The sequence below is a fragment of the Embiotoca jacksoni genome, unplaced genomic scaffold, assembly GCF_022577435.1.
Source record: "Embiotoca jacksoni isolate LCO1_2020_lvr unplaced genomic scaffold, fEmbJac1.0.p SCAF_48, whole genome shotgun sequence".
NCBI lineage: Eukaryota > Metazoa > Chordata > Actinopteri > Embiotocidae > Embiotoca > Embiotoca jacksoni.
The window spans coordinates 1,969,177-1,990,220 of record NW_027185401.1 but is presented as its reverse complement, the minus strand read 5'-3'; the positions used below and the strand labels follow the sequence as shown (position 1 = coordinate 1,990,220).

The window sequence follows — 21,044 nt, the reverse complement described above, 5'->3', positions numbered from 1 at the left end:
TCAAGTTTGTAAGTAAAACATATATAAACTGAGAATAAAATTATTGCATTGCCAACAAATTTGCTCTTAAAGTTTTGTTAGTTTTGGTCACAGATGAAGAATTTTGCTCGTGAAACTAGAATTCTTTTGGCTGCAAATTTAAAACCTTCACTCTCAAGTCAAAAGCATTGTTGAAGGTTAAGTTGGATGTAGTGGGCGGGGCCAACGCTGGAGACGGGAGTTTCTATTGGTCAGACTGAAACTGGGGGAAAATATTTGTTTCGGATTTTAACTGCTTTCATTCAAAACTGGAACATTTGTGAGGAAACTATCCCTTTAAATGTAAAACCTCACAACTTCCAGCTGAAACTTCCGCTGGGTTTATGTGATGGATTTGACAGAATGAGCAGCGACACTGATATTTTATCATCAGGAGGATTTTTGTTGCCGTCTGTGTCTTCAATAAAGAAGCAAAGAGAGGCGGCGCCATCTTGAGGCGAGTCACCGCAAGTACAACGAGATCCAGACGACTCGTTGGAGATGAATTTCACATCAGCTGGAAGGTGGAGGAGACAAAAAAAGAAGAAGCTGCAGTCGACCCTGTTTCCAGCAGAATCTCTGACGGCTTCGTTTCCACGAACTCATAAATCAAAGCAGAACTTTATTTAAAATGTGAGAGCAGATTATAAAGTTTGAAACATGTCGGACTGAATCTGAGGGGAAATATTTGTTTTGTGGAAACAACGTGAACAACATGACGATCAAAATCTGTGACGTTAGAAGAGAGAAAAGAATTCAAATCAATAGAATTTAATTGACTTCATTAAATCAATTTAAAAACATTTCAGAGTTCAATCAGTTTCTGAGGAGTTGTGAGGATTTGTAGTTTTGTATTTTAAACATCAGATAACAGTCCGTGTTATAAACTCACCACCAACCTGAATGTTTTTCAGTGTTTCTGCATCATGTGACCCAGATTTTTTTTTTCTTTTTTTTTCAAATCCAGACGATGAAACCGCACGAGCAGCTTCAGCCGAGCTGTCAATCAGCAGCAGCAGTCTTGTCTTTGTGCTGCAGGGGCTGATGGGAGGGTTTTGAGGACCTGTTAGAAACCACGTGTCCCTCGTCTGGTCTCTCACGGCTCGTCCTCGTTCGTCCTCGGCTGCGTCGGAGCGTCACTTCTCTCCAGGTTCACCAGAAGGAAACGCCGCCGCACCGAAGAAACGAAATGTTTTTCCTCCCGGCTGCTGCTCTGTGCTGTCTGTGTTCAGGTGAGTGTTTTCCAGCCAATCGGGAGCCGGCAAACTTCACCTTTAACTAACGCCGTCACGCTGACCTTCATCTGTCCGTCCGTGTCTCCACAGCGCTGGTTGCCATGGCAGCAGAGCTCATTCAGGATGATTTAACTCTGACCAGGAAAGTTGGAGACAAAGTCTCATTCAGCTGTGGACAAACTCACCAGTGTGTTAGTGATCTGTTCTGGTACCAGAAGAAAGAAACAGAAACATTCAGAGTGATTCTTGATATTCGTAGGAGCGATGGAGAAATATATTCAGGGTACAATCATCCTCAGAAAGATGATTTCTCTTCAGTGTATAAAAGGAACAGCTGGGAACTGCAGCTCCAGAACGTTAAACTCCATCATTCAGCCACCTACTACTGCTACTGTTGGACGTCTTCGTACCCACAGTGAGAAATGATCCCTGCAGCCTGAACAAAAACCAGCAGATGTCAAACAGTGTTTGTGACAGGAAGAGAGCAGTAAACCACAGCTCAGGTTCACATTTCACCTCCATCTCACAAACAGACTGAGCTGAGGGAAGTTTTTCTTTACTGCTGTCAGAACTTATTTTAGATTTATTTCATTTTGTTTTCAGCAGCTTTCAAGATAAAAACAAGAGAAAGTTGATGGTAAAGTTGCATGAATTTGAATTATTGTTTTTAACTGGGACCTTTTTTTGAAGTACGACCATCACTTCCTTTGATAATCAGCAAACTGCACATCACAGAAATATTTTTGTTCTCATTTTTATTTTCTGAAGTTAAAGAACCATTAGTTGGGTTAAAATGTCAAATAAAAAGTGCTGATTCAGAAAAGTGACGTAGTTTTACATCAGAGTCTGTGACTATATTATTGAACACACAGGCTGCATCTTCTGTAAATATAAGTACTTTAAATCTTATTTTTTAGCGACAACCATAACGGGAGTCTTTATGTTTTCAGGTTCCTTCACCGACACGTGAACGCGATATCTCAAGAATGCCTCCAGAGAACTTCTTCAAACTTGGTACAAACGTTTACCGGGCTAAAGGATGAATTACAACTTGATTTTGGTGGTCAAGGGTCAAAGGTCAAAGTTAATGTGACCTCCTGTCTTTCCTATCCCGTCATCCCATTCTTGTCACCTTGAATTTCAGAACGCTTTGAAGGAATTTCTTCAAATTTGGATAAAATCAGCACCTGTACTCAAGGATTTTGGGGGTCAAGGGTCAAAGGTTAAGGTCACTGTCAGCTCACTTTGACCCATCCTCATGAATATAATATGTCATGAATGCCTGGAGGTAGTTTCTTCACATGTTACACAAAGGTTCACTACATCAACGATAAACTGACTGGAAGGTCAAATGTCGAGGTCAAAGGTCAAGGTCACTGTGACCTCACGTCCATCTTATCCATCAGAAGAAGAGACAGTCATGTTGATATGAACCTGAAAGAAACACATCATGGAGCTGAAATATGACACTTTGGACTCGTTCACTTCATCTGACACGTTCAGCAGAAGACAGGTTTTTGTATCAGTCTGTTTCACTGTGAGGAGATACGACGTCATCTTTGGCTCTGGAACTAAACTGTATGTAACAGGTAAGAACAAACATTTATTTTGCTTCAGCTATTTTATTGTAGAAACTGAAAATGTGTTTAAAGTCAGTTTCTGCTGCTTCGGGCTTCACAGGTTATTTTTTTAACAGATAGCAGAGAATTCATCTTGCAGACATTGTTACATAAGAAAAAATCTATAATCTCTGAAAATATGTTTGAATCTCCCATAACAACTAAATCTTTTTCTTTTTCTCTGCGTGAGAATGAAATTATCCACAAAAAGTGACATTTTAGTTTTGGTAGGAATATTTAGTGTTTGATTATCTGCGTAGTTCTAAATCATCACTTGACTTTTGAAAACAAGATGAGATTTATGGTCAATTTAATTTAATATTGTATTGTTCTTCTAAATATATAAGAATGTACACGTTTTAAATCATCGTGTCGGATAATTAATGAATATCTTAATGAATATTTAACTGTTTAATCATCTCAGTAGTTTTGTGTCATCTCTTGATGTTTTGAAAAACAAGATATATTTTATTTATTTAATATACATATATATATACATAGTATTTTGTGTTAAGTTAAAATTTCGTAAAAACAATTATGAAACAAAACTACAAAAAGTAAAACTTGTAATGAATTGTCAATTAGTAGCTTAATTGTTAATATTGAATCCTGTTGGTACTAATAAAGTAAACATTTCTGTTAATTGTTTTGGACAGATAATTAATATCTTAATGAATATTAACTGTTTGATCATCTCAGTAGTTTTGAGTCATCTCTTGAAGTTTTGGAAAAACAAAATTATACTTTATTTTAAATTTAAGTTAAAGTTTAATTTTTTAAAAGAATTTTTAAGAAAACTATAGATATATATTCATTTTGTCGGATAGTCAATAAGTAGCTTAATTGTTGACGTTAAATTCTTGATAATTATTTGTTACATGAAGGTACAACTTTAATGTGAAAATACATGAATATAGAAATGTAATAAATATATATGCATTTTAAAAATATATATATTTCCAAATATAAAAAGGTGATATTTAAATGAACACATTTTATTACTTGAATTTTCAATTTCAGAATAATGTTTTACAAAACAGAATACTTAAAATTGTTATGAAATATAATTATCTAAACTGTATTGGTGTTTTGATGTGTTTAACAGTTAAAGTTAATGGTGCTAAATATTTAAAGTGCAACACAATGTTTTAAATCAAATAACAATGTTTCTCTCTTCAGAGGCAACTGCAGAAATTTTTATATTTACCTTTATATTGAAGAAATATTTTCCATTGATTTCATGTAAATTTCATTGTATTTCATTAAGTTACATTAATGTATTTGGTAAAATAATAACTGTGCAAATAAAGCTGTAATATGATTTAATTATTCAAACATTTTCAGTCTTCTACATGTGACACTTGAATACATGAAGTGATGATTGTGTCTGATATGAAGGTGAACACAGTATGTAGTGAACTTTGTGCTGTATTGATGAGTAGTTTATTGATCAGAGTCCATGTAGTTTCCAGGATCAGACTGAATGCAGTGCTGGAAGCTGCTGTTGACTGTGTCACTGTGTGTCTGTGCTGCTTGTTGCTGCTGTCAAACTTCAGATAAGCCGGTGGTGAAGCCGGAGGTAATCATGTACCCAGCAGCATGCAGAGCCCACCTGGAGGGGAGGACCTTCCTGCTGTGTCTGGCCTCAGCCATGTTTCCTCCTCAGGTCCAGTTCTCCTGGAAAAGACAGAACAAGAGCGACTCGCTGGAGGAGCCTCTCTCTTCTGAGGGAGAACAGCTGGAGCTCAGAGAGCCGGGACGCACCGCCTCCATCAGGGTGGTTGATCAGGATGATCTCCACACCTTTAAATACCACTGTTACGTCAAGCATGAGTGGGACACAGTGAAGAACCAAACAGAAGAAGGTAATGAAGGCTTGGTGACTGTGTTCAGCAGGGATTCAGCTTCACGTGGAGACTCTGTCAAAGAGGACGGACATGTCTCACTGCAGCTCCAAACATCTGTCTCCATTTTATTTCAGAGGTTCCAGCTCCAGCAACCACCGATCCTCCAGAGACAGAACCAACAGACCCTCCATCTCTGCAGCAAGCTGACTGTAAGATCACCTGCTGTCGGTGTAGGGGTCATATTAAAGCTTGGTCAGGTCCTGAAGGGTCTTTGAGCTTTCAGTCAAACTGTAGTGGACACGTGTCTTCTTGCAAAACTGGTCGTCCCGCCAGGAAATGTTAAAGCGATAAAAAAAATTAATGATATTCACAAGAAATGTATATATTTGAACAGACTGTGGAGAGATGAATGACCTGTCTGTCTGTCTTTCTGTCTGTCTGTCAGTGTCCTTCCAGTCTCTGCGCAGGGTGAAGCTGCTCTGCGTGTTGTACACAGTGCTGATAGTGAAGAGTCTGGTGTACTGCTGTGGACTTTCTCTGATGACGAGCCTGAGAAACTAGAGACCGTCCACCAACTGAACACATGCTCGCTGACTGGACATCTTAAATATAACTTTAATCAGTGTTCAGAAATTTTATTTTTGACGTGTGGTTGGTTTAAATGTGGACTTGGATAGAGTTGTCGAAATGTTTTTAAAAACTTAAAGTGTGACAAACAAAACGTGAAATTAAGCTGAATTTTTAGCTGCCTTGTTGGTATTTTAGCAGTTAACATTTCTTTCGTCTTGTTCTTATTTTTAAATATTGTAGGTTGTAGGTTCCTCTCATTTATTCAGTACAATATTCTCAATAAACTAACAAAAAAACATTATTGTTTCAGGTTTCTGCTTACAGTAATTTACCGTGATTGTACATAAATTCTCTCCCATCCAAAACTGAAGTAAAAAAAAGAGAAACGTTCAGGCTGATACGAATATCATTGTACAAACAAACACAAACCATTCCTGTACTACTTTAGATAAACATGAACGTGCAGTTTTTTATCTAAACAAGCAGGTGTGTGAGATCCAGCTGGTTCAGGTCTGCATCTCCTGATCATTTATTTTGTGTATGAATCAATTTGTTTTAACTTGTGTCAGTGTCAAAGTAAACCTCTACGCCAGGGGTGTCAAACATACGGCCCGCCGGGGGGGTCCAGCTCGGCCCGCCGGATGACTTTGCTAAGTGTGAAAATTACAGAAAGACATAAATTGCATTTCTATGAGAATATGGAGGTTTATGAGTACAAACGTTGTGTTATTTTTGTTTTAATCGATCTAGTAATTGCTTCAAAAACAGCGTAAATGCGACGTCTGCTCCGGAGGAAGAAGCGCTCGTTGCCACAGGCAGCAGCGCTCGCTGCTCGCTTTGTGACGCGTTTGACGTCAAACGCGTCACGAAGCGAGGGAACCTGCAGAGGAGAGCCGGGGCAGATAAACAGTGGGCTGATGTCTGAGTTTTTGGTCTTTATGTTTCTAGTTTATTGTAGAAAGACCTTAAAACAGGGTTTATCATCCCTAATGATCACCAATGATTTAAACAAAGAGAAATATTGTTGTTGTGTATGCGTTATTATGCTATGATTTTACTGGTCTGGCCCACCTGAGATCAAAGTGGGCAGTATGTGGCCCCTTAACTAAAATGAGTTTGACACCCCTGCTCTACGCTGATGACACTGTTGTTTACACACATGAACATACAGCAGATTGAGCTGCTCTGAAGCTACAAATGCTCAAAAACAACAATCATGCAGCTTTTTGATAAAACAGGGCTGAAGTCTGAATGCTGAAGAAATGAAGGGCGTGTTTATTAGTAGTAGAGAATCAGTTTAATTCCCAGTAGGTTGGTGTGTCAGTGGAACTTATGAGGTGAATTTGTTTAAAGTTGACAACCGAAAGTGCACTTTGATGTTCCTCTTACTGGGTCAATTAATTCATGAATCTTAATCACTCATTGATAGCGATAACTTGAATTAGAGTAGATTGAGTTTAATTTTCTCGTGTTGCATTTTCTTTCTTTGTAAATTTCTCCTTTTTTTTGTTTTTGTTTTGTTGTATATTCATGTGATTCAGCTCGGACAGCGGGGTCATTTAATTTTTGTATACGTGTACGTTCTCTCCTGTTCTGCTGATTCATAATTTAACTATAAAAAGGTGTAAAAACCTCCAGGTCATTTTGTGATGTACCGAAGTACTTCTGCATTAATGTCAAGTGTAAAACTAACGTGCCCCGAGCTTCAGGTGGGCGATGACGTTCAGTTTCAACTCTTGGCAGACGGGGGGAGCAGTGGAAAAAGTTATTTCGAGTAAAGAAGGAAGACCAACGACAGAGAGGGGAGCTCATAACAGCTGCAGATATGAATCTGTTCTCTGTGGTTAGAAAAACCAAAAAAAAACTGTTGACTGCTAATGAAAACTTCCTTTCCTGCAGCAGACGGGCTGCGGGGGTTTCTGCTCTGCAGCCTCCACATTGTGGGTTTAATAAGACGTTGACAGTTACAATCGTTCACTCCGGTGGAAGAATGATTCCAGGAAGGAGCTGTGTTATTCATCGAAGAGAGAAACAGCTCAAACCGTAAATTGAGATCAGAGAAATGAACTTTGACAGAGTAAAAGCAGAGACCATAAACTTCCTGCTCTCTTTTTATGACCCGATATTTACAGTGTTTTTAGTCTGATAGAAATGACAAGAAAAAGTCTAAAAATGAATCTTGGAGAATAATAGTGACGGATCTTGGAGTGAGGTGTTGGTGACATGGCATTTTTGCTCATGTCAAACCTGTTAATAAGGTTATGCTATTAATACAAAGAGCAACAGCGCACAAACCACAGAGATAGAAACACAAACCACTGAGACAAACAAGTCATGACGTTTCACACGTTAACAAAACCTGGAACTTGTTCGGTGTTGGTTCACTTCAGGTCTCATTATTTTAGGTGCTATAAAAACAAAGAAATGTACCCGTCAGAAGAGTCTGTACATGTTAGTGAATTTAATCCAATAAAATGTAATTAATTCACCTCACTACACACATTGACCCACTTCTCTCCAGGAAATTTATGTTAAATTTTACCATTGTAGCCGTCAATGTTTCACTCATGACGTGTCACATGATTCTGGCATTATAATATATCTTTAAGCTTATTAAGTAATTTTTGCTTCATTTGGGATCAATGATACACTGATGTGATTTTATATCTGATCTGTATTCACTGAAACGAAGAGATTGGCTGACTGTGGCCTCGATAATAAACTGGGGTTCCAGAAATCACAGCCCACCACTGAAGTGACTGGTCAAATCACTACTGAGTCCAGAGGTTCCAGTGAAAGAACTTTTATTCAACTTAGTTAGTCACCCAGAACGGAGGGGGTTTGCTCACATTCGTGGGTTAGTGTGTTTGTGTGGTTCTGAAACAGAAGAAGAACACACAACGTAAGAATAATGTAACTTAATAAAGAATAAGTTAATGGCAACTCGACGCCGTGTGGCATAACTAACACAAAGTGTTGACATCGATTCAAGGAACAAAAACACAGTCAGAATACTTGAAACAATGAGACTCAGGAACACATATCATACGTCAGTGATGAACTAAACAAGATCTCAACAGAGCGCTGAAGAAAGCATGCAGTGTTAATTAAGCCACGTGTGCAGAATGAATGGATGCTGCATTGCGCTAGCACTCGGCATTACAGGCTACAACAAACAACATGATTAAGGACGACTACTAGTGATGTTACGAGATGTGCCGACGCTTCGAAGTGTGTCGAGTAACGGAGGGGGCGTTTCCTCGAAGCGCGTGTCGAGGCTTGCTTCATTTAGGGGAGGAGCCAAAAATGATGACCTCCGAAGCCTCGCTGCCCGGCTGTACCACGTGACTGCTTCGGGAAGTGGTTCAGATTTTGCCGGGAGGTTTGACAGCAATATAAACCCCTCAGGCTGCATTCAAAATGTGGGTTGTTGGTGGAGAGTTGATGTCAGTTGAGAGTTTGGATAGTTTGGAGAGTTTAGAGAGAGAGAGAGAGATAGTTTGGAGAAGTTAGAGAGAGAGAGAGAGATAGTTTGGAGATTTAGGAGAGTGAGGAGAGAAGGAGGTGATAAGATGGAGCCAGCTAGGAAGAGGAGGATTTCCCCTGTGTGGGAACACTTTGATTTGATAACTCCTAATAAGCTAAATCTAACTCTATTTCAGACACATTAGGTTTGCTTATCAAGAACTGTATTTTTCACAGTTTCTTATTTTATTCCAAGGTGAGGTGTTTATTGTGCTCCAAGGAGTTGGGGTACAATAACAACACCTCATCCATGCTGAGGCGTTACCGTGCCTTGCATGAGAATAAGGAGGAAACTGGAGCTTCACCCAGCCAAGGTAAGTCATTACAATATTACAAATGCACCATCACAATTTTTCCCTGTTCACTTTTGTTTATTGTGTAAATAAAGACAGGTAACAGACACTGTATTTATTCTCTTTTAACCAGCCACCAGAAAACAAGAGCTGGATGAAGCCCTCGTCTCCATGATAGTGAAGGACACTCAGTCCTTCAGTATTGTGGATGATGTTGGATTCAGGGCATTTGTGTCCAAACTGGATCCTAATTATGTTCTCCCTACAAGGCAGGTATGTATGGGTGCATGCATGAAACAAATGAGTACTTTATTGTGTCTCACAGTTCAGCACTATATATTTTTTCCTTGAGGCTCTGAAGGCCACGGTGGAGGCCAAGTATGAGTCAGCTAAGGAGAAGGCTAAAGTGGAAAAGGTGGCTGCTGTTAGCTTTACTTCTGACATGTGGACATCCATCAATATGGATGCCTACCTGGCTGTAACATGCCATTTTGTGGGTGAGAAAACCACACTCAGTTCAGTGCTGTTAGGAGTGCAGGCATTCCCCCAATCACACACTGCTGAAAATATAGCTCGTGTGAAAGCCTCCCTGATGGAGGAATGGGGAATCGCTAATAAGGTGACATGTATGGTCACTGATGGTGCTCCCAATATGGTTGGCTGTGTGAGAGAGCTGAAGCTTCGGCACCATATTTGCATTGCACACACACTGAATCTGATAGTGAAGAAGGCACTTGACCAGCAGCCTGCGCTCTCTGGCATCCGGGCCAAAGCACGGAAGCTGGTTGGCTTCTTTAGAAGCAGCACCACTGCTAAGGTATGCTCTTTCCCTTTATTTCAATTTCTAATAACGCTAATAGTTTGTCTGTGTTCCTACTGCAGTGATTTAATGGCCTACTCATCTGCATCTTTAAAGGAGAAGCTTACACAAGTGCAACTTCATCTGGGGATGGCAAACATGAAGCCAATGCAAGAAGTGGAGACCAGATGGAGCAGCACATATTTGATGCTGCAACGTTTGGTGGAGCAAAGGGAGCCAGTAGGAGCAGCGTTAGCTGGGTTACAACATGACATCCCCTTCCTAACATCAGAAGAGTTCAACATTGTTGGAGGGTGCCTTTCTTTGCTGTCTCCCTTCTACGATGCCACCGTAGAGCTGTCGGCAGAGGAAAATGTGTCTGTCTCCAAAGTTGTCCCCCTCGTGAAGATGCTGGAGCACACCCTTCAGGAGGAAATAACAAAGCCGGCACCTGCAGCAGCGTTGGAAATGGGAGACCAGCTCATCAGGCAACTCCGGGAGAAGCTGTACACTTTGCAGTCGACGAGCATCGTGTCTCTTGCTACCCTCCTGGAACCCCGATTTAAAGCAATAGGATTTTTCAGCCAAACAAAAGCCACCGAAGCAATAAAACGACTGACCTCCGAGTGTGCCACCATTATACGGTCAAAACAAAGCAGAGAGGAAATCCCCCAGGCTTCCACCTATCATGATGTCACAGGAGGTAATCTATTATTTTACATTTTGAGATCAATTATTCCTATGAGAACACTTAGTAACATGATCTGTGGTTTCCTCTTAGGTAGCGAACTGTGGCATCCTTTAGACACCAGCGTCATGGAGGCACGGAAGACTCAAAATGTGACAGCAGATGCCACTGTGGAGGTCCAGTACTACCTTTCAGAGCCAAATATAAGCAGGCTGGAAAACCCTCTGGAGTACTGGGAGAGGCAAAAATTACTGTATCCAAATTTATACAGACTTGCTCTTGCGTTTTTGTGCACGCCAGCATCTTCTGTACCCTGTGAAAGGGTGTTTTCAAAGGCCGGAGAGGTTGTGTCAAAAAAAAGGAATCGTTTAAAACCAAAAACTGTTGAGAAACTGTTATTTCTGAATAAAAATGAATAAAATGTCCCCTGTCCTGTACATCATTGTCCAAGTTACACAAGCATATTCAGTCCCCTCTTCCTAGTTCCACAAGCACTTCCACTGTCCTCTGCCTGCTTAAGCCCATGCCATTTTCCTAAAGTGACAGAAAAACATTATTACACAACCTGCCATATCATCAGATACTACCATTTTGGGAAAATTTACACACACAGAATATATTCAAAAAATATTTTACTATGCACATATGTGATAATTTATGTACAGAAATTATTTGGTAATGCATTTTTGTAATTCATAGTCATTCCCAACAGCCATAACAGACACAAAAATTCAATGCATCACATTACGTGGTTCAGATACAGCTGCCTGTGATTATACACTTGGCCAGTAGGTGGTTTCGTGTTCACATGAAGCTTCGAGAAATGAACCTTTTCTCGAACCAATTGGCTGAAGTGGTTCGATGCCTCATGAGGCTTCATCTCACCATCACTACTTACATGTCAAAGGACGCACACATGAAGTCTTCAAACGCTGTAACACACATTCACGACTACCACCTCCAGTATATTGTGGCAGGGGAGAGCTGCCCTGCACAGGTGAGCTGGTTCACACATGAGCGGTGGAACGTACCACTCTGAGAGGGTGTGGCGGAATAGTCCAAGTGAACCCGGCCTTTTCAACAGAAACACAAACCACTGAGACAAACAAGTCATGACGTTTCACACGTCAACTAAACCTGGAACTTGTTCGGTGTTGGTTCACTTCAGATCTCATTATTTTAGGTGCTATAAAAAAGAAATAAATTTACCCGTCAAAAGAGTCTGTACATGTTAGTGAGTTTAATCCAATAAAATGTAATTAATTCACCTCATTACACACATTGACCCACTTCTCTCCGGGAAATTTATGTTTATTTTTTACCGCTGTAGCCGTCTGTGTTTCACTCATGACATGTCACATGATTCTGGCATTATAATATATCTTTAAGCTTATTAAGTCATTTTTGCTTCATTTGGGATCAATGCTACACTGATGTGATTTTGTATCTGATCTGTATTCACAGTGTATCTGGAAGTTACAAAGCTGCAGTAAATCTCAATTAAAGTAGAGTTCATGAGGTCGGTGTTTATTTTATGTCATAGAGTTTTTCTGATCTGAGTCAAAATCACAGTTTATCAAGACATTTTGAGAAAAGACCATAACGTACAAACATATTTTAAAACATTTATGGAAAGAGCATATGTAATTCATGTGTTTAGATTGTAATTTTTAGCATATTTTAAATTAAGGAATGTATTGGAAATGGTGTTGTAGGTAGGTAGGTAGGTAGGTAGGTATTTACTTTATTAATCCCCGAGGGGAATTTTTTTTCGCTACAGCAGCATACAGAAGCAATAAGATAATAATAGAAATAATAGAATAAAATAATAGAATATAATAGAATAGAATAATAGATAAGCAATAAAATAGCAGTAAATAGCAGTAAAAAATATAAAATAAAAAATATAAAAAGCACAGTATATACAGTACAGTATATATCTATATATATTACATACAAACAAACCAAGACACAAAGTCAACAGTGTTATTGTACTATGATGGATTTTGCCAGAGGTGAGTTATTGTACAGTCTTATTGCTGTCGGCAGGAATGATCTCCTGTATCTGTCCTTGTGACAGCGGAGCTGGAGGAGTCTTTTGGAGAAAGTGCTCCTCTGTCCCTGCAGCAGGTGGTGGAGAGGGTGGACAGGATTATCCGATATGGACAATAGTTTGTTCAGCGTCCTCCTCTCCACCACCTTTTCCAGGCTGTCCAGTTTGTAGCCGATGATGGAGCCGGCCTTCTTAACCAGTTTGTTAAGTCTGTTGGTGTCACCGCCTCCAATGCTGCTCCCCCAGCAGACCACAGTGAAGTACAGTTCACTGGCCACAACAGATGGTAGAACATCTCCAACATCTCGCTGCACACATTGAAGGATCGAAGTTTCCTCAAGAAAAAGAGTCGACTCATCACCTTCTTGAAGACAGCGTTGATGTTGGTCTTCCAGTTCAGTCTGTTGTCATGGAGACACCAGGTACTTGTACTCCTCAACCATGTCCACCTCCTCTCCCAGAACTCTCAGCGGTTGTGGAGCCGTCGTCTTCCTCCTGAAGTCGACCACCATCTCTCTGGTCTTGGCCACGTTCAGGAGCAGGTGATTTCTTCCCGCCCACTCCACAAAGTCCTCCACTACTGCCCTGTACTCGTCCTCCCGTCCATCCCTTATACACCGACCACTGCAGAGTCATCAGAGAACTTCTGCAGATGGCAGGACTCTGAGTTGTACTGGAAGTCAGTTGTGTATAAGATGAACAAGAAGGGAGACAGAACAGTTCCCTGAGGAGCTCCAGTACCACTGACCACCGTATCAGACAGCACACTGCCCAGACGGACAAACTGTGGTCCCCCTGGTTGTCTCTCTCTCCCCTTCAACCCAGTAATCTCCTTCATACCGGTCCACACCTCCCTCACGTTGTTCTGTTGGAGTTTGGCCTCCAGCTTCCTCCTGGAGGAGTCCTTGCACTCCCTGAGCTTCTCCTTCAGGTGGCGCTGCACTCTCCTGAGCTCCTCCCTGTCCCCAGACCTGAAGGCTGCTTTCTTCTTATTAAGAAGAACTTTCAGGTCACTGGTGATCCACGGCTTATTGTTGGGGAAGCAGTGTACAGTCTGGGATGGTACGGTGGTGTGTTCACAGAATTTGATGTATTCTGTGATACAGTCCGTCCTGCTGTTGATGTCCTCCCCATGTGGTCCACACAGCACATCCCAGTCCGTGGACTCAAAGCAGTCCTGCAGGGCGTCTTTAGCCTCCTGTGTCCACCTCCTCACAGTCCTGGTGGTCACAGGCTGCCTCTGCACCAGGGGAACATACTTGGGAGTCAGCAGGACCAGGTTGTGGTCTGATCTACCAAGGGGGGGGGGGGGGGCAGTAGTACTGTATGCATCCATGACATTAGCATACAGTAAGTCCAGAGTTTTATTGTTCCGTGTGGGGCAGTTAACATACTGGTGCAAAGTTGGCAGTACTTTATCCAGACTGGTTAAAGTCTCCAGTAACTGCCAAAAATGCAACGGGATGCTTAGTCTGCAGTTTGGACACGGTGGAGTAGATGGTGTCCACTGCTGCCTCTACGTCAGCTGATGGAGGAACGTACACAGCGATAACAATGGCGGACGTGAACGCCCTCGGCAAATAATACGGGCGCATCCCCACGGCTAGAAGTTCAATGTCCGGGATACAGAAACGTTCCTTCACACACGTGGTCGGGATTGCACCACCTCTCGTTCACATAGACTGCAATCCCTCCACCTTTCTTCTTGCCGCTCCGAACAACGTCTCCGTCCGCCCGAACAGTCCTGAAGCCGGGTACGGCCGCGCTGTGGTCCGGGAGATGTGAGTGCAGCCACGTCTCGGTGAAACACATGATGCTGCACTCCCGGTACTCTCTCTGGGTCTTTACCAGCGCGCCGAGCTCGTACGTCTTGTTGGCCAACGACCTCACGTTCCCCATTAAGATCTCCGGTACCGCTGGTTTATATTTCCTCCTTTTCGCCTTCAGCTTAGCTCCAGCTCTGCAACCCCGACGTCTTCTCAGAAGTTCGTCCGGGATCTCAGGCCTCGCTCCGGGCAGCAGCAGTAGGGGCCTACTCAGCGATCAGCTGATCACGAGAGTAAACAATAACAATGGCCCCAGCCAGAAACGTGGAAAAATTACGGTCCATTGTCTGACCTTTAACTTAAAATCCTCCTGATGATAAAATATCAGTGTCGCTGCTCATTCTGTCAAATCCATCACATAAACCCAGCGGAAGTTTCAGCTGGAAGTTGTGAGGTTTTACATTTAAAGGGATAGTTTCCTCACAAATGTTCCAGTTATGAATGAAAGCAGTTAAAATCCTTCACAGAGCAGGTTTACTGTGGAAAATGTAACATGTTCCTGAAGGTCACACGATCAGCTTCTCTGTCACTGGAACAGACAGGAAACTAAAACACTGACCTTCATCTAAATATCATACAGTGATAAAACAAAACAAAACAAACAATATTCACGAGTCCCGTCTTGGACAACCAAACGTACCAGACAGCATATCGAACAAGAACAAACTTAATACGAGTGTTTAGTCATTTTCTTACCTGAAAATACAAATAAAAGTAGCATCGATTGAGTATCTGCGTTTCTAACGTCCGTCCCAACGGTCTCGCTGGGTCGACTGGGTCGACCGAACTGTTGGAAAGGAGCACAGCGGCCTTCATTGAGATCTTGTTGACGCTACTGCCATCTGCTGGCGAACATTAACATCTATGAAGGGTATTTTTGTGTCTTTCTAATGCAAGCAAATGAAATAATAGTTTTAAAAGTAAATTTCTGGCACTGCAATCACAAATCAAGTTTGTAAGGAAAACATATATAAACTGAGAATAAAATTATTGCATTGCCAACAAATTTGCTCTTAAAGTTTTGATAGTTTTGGTCACAGATGAAGAATTTTGCTCGTGAAACTAGAATTCTTTTGGCTGAAATTTAAAACCTTCACTCTCAAGTCAAAAGCATTGTTGAAGGTGAAGTTGGATGTAGTGGGCGGGGCCAACGCTGGAGACGGGAGTTTCTATTGGTCAGACTGAATCTGGGGGAAAATATTTGTTTCAGATTTTAACTGCTTTCATTCAAAACTGGAACATTTGTGAGGAAACTATCCCTTTAAATGTAAAACCTCACAACTTCCAGCTGAAACTTCCGCTGGGTTTATGTGATGGATTTGACAGAATGAGCAGCGACACTGATATTTTATCATCAGGAGGATTTTTGTTGCCGTCTGTGTCTTCAATAAAGAAGCAAAGAGAGGCGGCGCCATCTTGAGGCGAGTCACCGCAAGTACAACGAGATCCAGACGACTCGTTGGAGATGAATTTCACATCAGCTGGAAGGTGGAGGAGACAAAAAAAAAAAGAAGAAGCTGCAGTCGACTCTGTTTCCAGCAGAATCTCTGACGGCTTCGTTTCCACGAACTCATAAATCAAAACAGAACTTTATTTAAAATGTGAGAGCAGATTATAAAGTTTGAAACATGTCGGACTGAATCTGAGGGAAAATATTTGTTTCGTGGAAACAACGTGAACAACATGACGATCAAAATCTGTGATGTTAGAAGAGAGAAAAGAATTCAAATCAATAGAATTTAATTTACTTTATTAAATAAATTTAAATCCATCAGTTCAATCAGTTTCTGAGGAGCTGTGAGGATTTGTAGTTTTGTATTTTAAACATCAGATAACAGTCCGTGTTATAAACTCACCACCAACCTGAATGTTTTTCAGTGTTTCTGCATCATGTGACCCAGATTTTTTTTTCTTTTTTTTTCAAATCCAGACGATGAAACCTCACGAGCAGCTTCAGCCGAGCTGTCAATCAGCAGCAGCAGTCTTATCTTTGTGCTGCAGGGGCTGATGGGAGGGTTTTGAGGACCTGTTAGAAACCACGTGTCCCTCGTCTGGTCTCTCACGGCTCGTCCTCGTTCGTCCTCGGCTGCGTCGGAGCGTCACTTCTCTCCAGGTTCACCAGAAGGAAACGCCGCCGCACCGAAGAAACGAAATGTTTTTCCTCCCGGCTGCTGCTCTGTGCTGTCTGTGTTCAGGTGAGTGTTTTCCAGCCAATCGGGAGCCGGCAAACTTCACCTTTAACTAACGCCGTCACGCTGACCTTCATCTGTCCGTCCGTGTCTCCACAGCGCTGGTTGCCATGGCAGCAGAGCTCATTCAGGATGATTTAACTCTGACCAGGAAAGTTGGAGACAAAGTCTCATTCAGCTGTGGACAAACTGACCAGTGTGATGGTAGTTATGTGAGGTGGTACCAGAAGAAAGAAACAGAAACATTCAGAGTGATTATTCGTATTAATTGGAAAAATGGAAAAATAGATTCAGGGTTCAATCATCCTCAGAAAGATGATTTCTCTTCAGTGAATAAAGGGAACGGCTGGGAGCTGCAGATCCAGAACGTTAAACTCCATCATTCAGCCACCTACTACTGCTCCTGTTGGACGTCTGGTACCCACAGTGAGAAATGATCCCTGCAGCCTGAACAAAAACCAGCAGATGTCAAACAGTGTTTGTGACAGGAAGAGAGCAGTAAACCACAGCTCAGGTTCACATTTCACCTCCATCTCACAAACAGACTGAGCTGAGGGAAGTTTGTCTTTACTGCTGTCAGAACTTATTTTAGATTTATTTCATTTGGTTTTCAGCAGCTTTCAAGATCAATATTTTTGTTCTCATTTTTATTTTCTGAAGTTAAAGAACCATTAGTTGGGTTAAAATGTCAAATAAAAAGTGCTGAGTCAGAAAAGTGACGTAGTTTTACATCAGAGTCTGTGACTATATTATTGAACACACAGGCTGCATCTTCTGTAAATATAAGTACTTTAAATCTTATTTTTTAGCGACAACCATAACGGGAGTCTTTATGTTTTCAGGTTCCTTCACCGACACGTGAACGCGATATCTCAAGAATGCCTCCAGAGAACTTCTTCAAACTTGGTACAAACGTTTACCGGGCGAAAGGATGAATTACAACTTGATTTTGGTGGTCAAGGGTCAAAGGTCAAAGTTAATGTGACCTCATGTCTTTCCTATCCCGTCATCCCATTCTTGTCACCTTGAATTTCAGAACGCTTTGAAGGAATTTCTTCAAATTTGGATAAAATCAGCACCTGTACTCAAGGATTTTGGGGGTCAAGGGTCAAAGGTTAAGGTCACTGTCAGCTCACTTTGATCCATCCTCATGAATATAATATGTCATGAATGCCTGGAGGTAGTTTCTTCACATGTTACACAAAGGTTCACTACAACAACGATAAACTGACTGGAAGGTCAAAGGTCGAGGTCAAAGGTCAAGGTCACTGTGACCTCACGTCCATCTTATCCATCAGAAGAAGAGACAGTCATGTTGATATGAACCTGAAAGAAACACATCATGGAGCTGAAATATGACACTTTGGACTCGTTCACTTCATCTGACACGTTCAGCAGAAGACAGGTTTTTGTATCAGTCTGTTTCACTGTGGAAGGTTTGGATCTTTGGCTCTGGAACTAAACTGTATGTAACAGGTAAGAACAAACATTTATTTTGCTTCAGCTATTTTATTGTAGAAACTGAAAATGTGTTTAAAGTCAGTTTCTGCTGCTTCGGGCTTCACAGGTTATTTTTTTAACAGATAGCAGAGAATTCATCTTGCAGACATTGTTACATAAGAAAAAATCTATAATCTCTGAAAATATGTTTGAATCTCCCATAACAACTAAATCTTTTTCTTTTTCTCTGCGTGAGAATGAAATTATCCACAAAAAGTGATATTTTAGTTTTGGTAGGAATATTTAGTGTTTGATTATCTGCGTAGTTCTAAATCATCACTTGACTTTTGAAAACAAGATGAGATTTAAGGTAAATTCAATTTAATATTGTATTGTTCTTCTAAATGTATACGAAAGTACACGTTTTAAATCATCGTGTGGGATAGTTAATGAACATCTTAATGAATATTAACTGTTTAATTATCTCAGTAGTTTTGTGTCATCTCTTGATGTTTTGGAAAAACAAGATATATTTTATTTATTATATATACATACATATATATATATATATATATATATATATATATATATATATATATATACAAAATACTATATATATACACACATATATATATATATATATGTGTGTATATATATAGTATTTTGTGTTAAGTTAAAATTTCGTTAAAAAAACAATTATGTAACAAAACTAAAAAAAGTAACATTTTTAATCAATCATCAATTAGTAGCTTCATTGTTCACATGAAATCCTGTTGTTAATAATAAAGTAAACATTTCTGTTAATTGTTTTGGACAGGTAATTAATATCTTAATGAGTATTAAATGTTTGATCATCTCAGTAGTTTTGAGTCATCTCTTGAAGTTTTGGAAAACCAATATTATACTTTATTTTAAGTTTGTTAATGTTTCATATTTTTAAAAATATTTTAAAGAAAAGTATAGATATATATCAATTTTATCGCATAGTCAATAAATAGCTGAATTGTTAACAATAAATTCCTGTTAACTATTTGTTATATGAAGGTACAACTTTAACTTTAAAATACATCAACAAAAATGTAATTAATATATGTGCATATATATATTTGCAAATGTAAAAGGTGGTATTTAAATGAACACATTTTATTACTTGAATTTTCAATTTCAGAATAATGTCTTACATAACAGACTACTTAAAATTGTTGTAAAATATAATTATCTAAACTGTATTGGTGTTTTGATGTGTTTTACAGTTAAAGTTAATGGTGGTAAATATTTAAAGTGCAACACAATGTTTTAAATCAAATAACAATGTTTCTTTTATGAGAGACAACTACGGAAACTTTTATATTTACCTTTATATTGAAGAAATATTTTCCATTGATTTCATGTAAATTTAATTATATTTCATTAAGTTACATTAAAGTATTTGGTAAAATAATAACCGTGCAAATAAGTTGTAATATGATTTAATTTTTCAAACATTTTCAGTCTTCTACATGTGACACTTGAATACATGAAGTGATGATTGTGTCTGATATGAAGGTGAACACAGTATGTAGTGAACTTTGTGCTGTATTGATGAGTAGTTTATTGATCAGAGTCCATGTAGTTTCCAGGATCAGACTGAATGCAGTGCTGGAAGCTGCTGTTGACTGTGTCACTGTGTGTCTGTGCTGCTTGTTGCTGCTGTCAAACTTCAGATAAGCCGGTGGTGAAGCCGGAGGTAATCATGTACCCAGCAGCATGCAGAGCCCACCTGGAGGGGAGGACCTTCCTGCTGTGTCTGGCCTCAGCCATGTTTCCTCCTGAGGTCCAGTTCTCCTGGAAAAGACAGAACAAGAACGACTCGCTGGAGGAGCTCCTCTCTTCTGAGGGAGAACAGCTGGAGCTCAGAGAGCCGGGACGCACCGCCTCCATCAGGGTGGTTGATCAGGATGATCTCCACACCTTTAAATACCACTGTTACGTCAAGCATGAGTGGGACACAGTGAAGAACCAAACAGAAGAAGGTAATGAAGGCTTGGTGACTGTGTTCAGCAGGGATTCAGCTTCACGTGGAGACTCTGTCAAAGAGGACGGACATGTCTCACTGCAGCTCCAAACATCTGTCTCCATTTTATTTCAGAGGTTCCAGCTCCAGCAACCACCGATCCTCCAGAGACAGAACCAACAGACCCTCCATCTGTGCAGCAAGCTGACTGTAAGATCACCTGCTGTCGGTGTAGGGGTCATATTAAAGCTTGGTCAGGTCCTGAAGGGTCTTTGAGCTTTCAGTCAAACTGTAGTGGACACGTGTCTTCTTGTAAAACTGGTCGTCCCGCCAGGAAAAGTTAAAGCGATTAAAAAATGAATGATATTCTCAAGAAATGTATATATTTGAACAGACTGTGGAGAGATGAATGACCTGTCTGTCTGTCTTTCTGTCTGTCTGTCAGTGTCCTTCCAGTCTCTGTGCAGGGTGAAGCTGCTCTGCGTGTTGTACACAGTGCTGATAGTGAAGAGTCTGGTGTACTGCTGTGGACTTTCTCTGATGACGAGCCTGAGAAACAAGAGACCGTCCACCAACTGAACACATGCTCGCTGACTGGTCATCTTAAATATAACTTTAATCAGTGTTCAGAAATTTTATTTTTGACGTGTGGTTGGTTTAAATGTGGACTTGGATAGAGTTGTCGAAATGTTTTTAAAAACTTAAAGTGTGACAAACAAAACGTGAAATTAAGCTGAATTTTTAGCTGCCTTGTTGGTATTTTAGCAGTTAACATTTCTTTTGTCTTGTTCTTATTTTTAAATATTGTAGGTTGTAGGTTCCTCTCATTTATTCAGTACAATATTCTCAATAAACTAACAAAAAAACATTATTGTTTCAGGTCTCTGCTTACAGTAATTTACCGTGATTGTACATAAATTCTCTCCCATCCAAAACTGAAGTAAAAAAA

General features: G+C 40.3%; 3 protein-coding genes across 10 annotated transcripts in view; 2 read left to right on the top strand and 1 right to left on the bottom strand.

Annotated features, from left to right (window-relative positions):
• Positions 1-21,044, bottom strand: part of LOC138210754 (immunoglobulin lambda-1 light chain-like) — a 91,397-nt gene that overhangs the window by 24,440 nt on the left and 45,913 nt on the right. The gene's annotated exons all lie outside the window — the stretch shown is intronic.
• On the top strand, positions 363-5,745 carry LOC138210764 (immunoglobulin lambda-1 light chain-like). Of its 2 annotated transcripts, XM_069170072.1 has the most exons (6): positions 363-542; positions 986-1,250; positions 1,344-2,842; positions 4,429-4,737; positions 4,854-4,928; positions 5,165-5,745. In XM_069170072.1, exons 3-6 carry the CDS (start codon positions 2,704-2,706, stop codon positions 5,278-5,280), a joined length of 639 nt encoding a protein of 212 aa, XP_069026173.1. In that variant the 5' UTR covers positions 363-542; positions 986-1,250; positions 1,344-2,703; the 3' UTR covers positions 5,281-5,745. The 2 variants fall into 2 exon arrangements, with proteins under 2 accessions (XP_069026173.1, XP_069026175.1); XM_069170074.1 differs by lacking the exon at positions 4,854-4,928.
• LOC138210762 (immunoglobulin lambda-like polypeptide 5) lies at positions 15,784-21,014 on the top strand. Of its 4 annotated transcripts, XM_069170068.1 has the most exons (6): positions 15,787-15,961; positions 16,404-16,668; positions 17,505-18,138; positions 19,806-20,114; positions 20,231-20,305; positions 20,541-20,999. In XM_069170068.1, exons 3-6 carry the CDS (start codon positions 18,018-18,020, stop codon positions 20,672-20,674), a joined length of 639 nt encoding a protein of 212 aa, XP_069026169.1. In that variant the 5' UTR covers positions 15,787-15,961; positions 16,404-16,668; positions 17,505-18,017; the 3' UTR covers positions 20,675-20,999. The 4 variants fall into 4 exon arrangements, 2 of the variants coding, with proteins under 2 accessions (XP_069026168.1, XP_069026169.1); XM_069170067.1 differs by having other exon boundaries at positions 15,784-15,961; positions 19,806-20,305; positions 20,541-21,008; XR_011179273.1 differs by having other exon boundaries at positions 15,786-15,894; positions 19,806-21,014.

Coding starts and splice junctions, on each gene's coding strand:
- LOC138210764 (XM_069170072.1), top strand. CDS start 2,704: ATGGAGCTGAAATATGACACTTTGGACTCGTTCACTTCATCTGACACG. Junction 4,738..4,853: donor GAAGAACCAAACAGAAGAAG/GTAATGAAGGCT, acceptor ATTTTATTTCAG/AGGTTCCAGCTCCAGCAACC. Junction 4,929..5,164: donor ATCTCTGCAGCAAGCTGACT/GTAAGATCACCT, acceptor TCTGTCTGTCAG/TGTCCTTCCAGTCTCTGCGC.
- LOC138210762 (XM_069170067.1), top strand. CDS start 18,018: ATGACACTTTGGACTCGTTCACTTCATCTGACACGTTCAGCAGAAGAC. Junction 18,139..19,805: donor AACTAAACTGTATGTAACAG/GTAAGAACAAAC, acceptor GTCAAACTTCAG/ATAAGCCGGTGGTGAAGCCG. Junction 20,306..20,540: donor ATCTGTGCAGCAAGCTGACT/GTAAGATCACCT, acceptor TCTGTCTGTCAG/TGTCCTTCCAGTCTCTGTGC.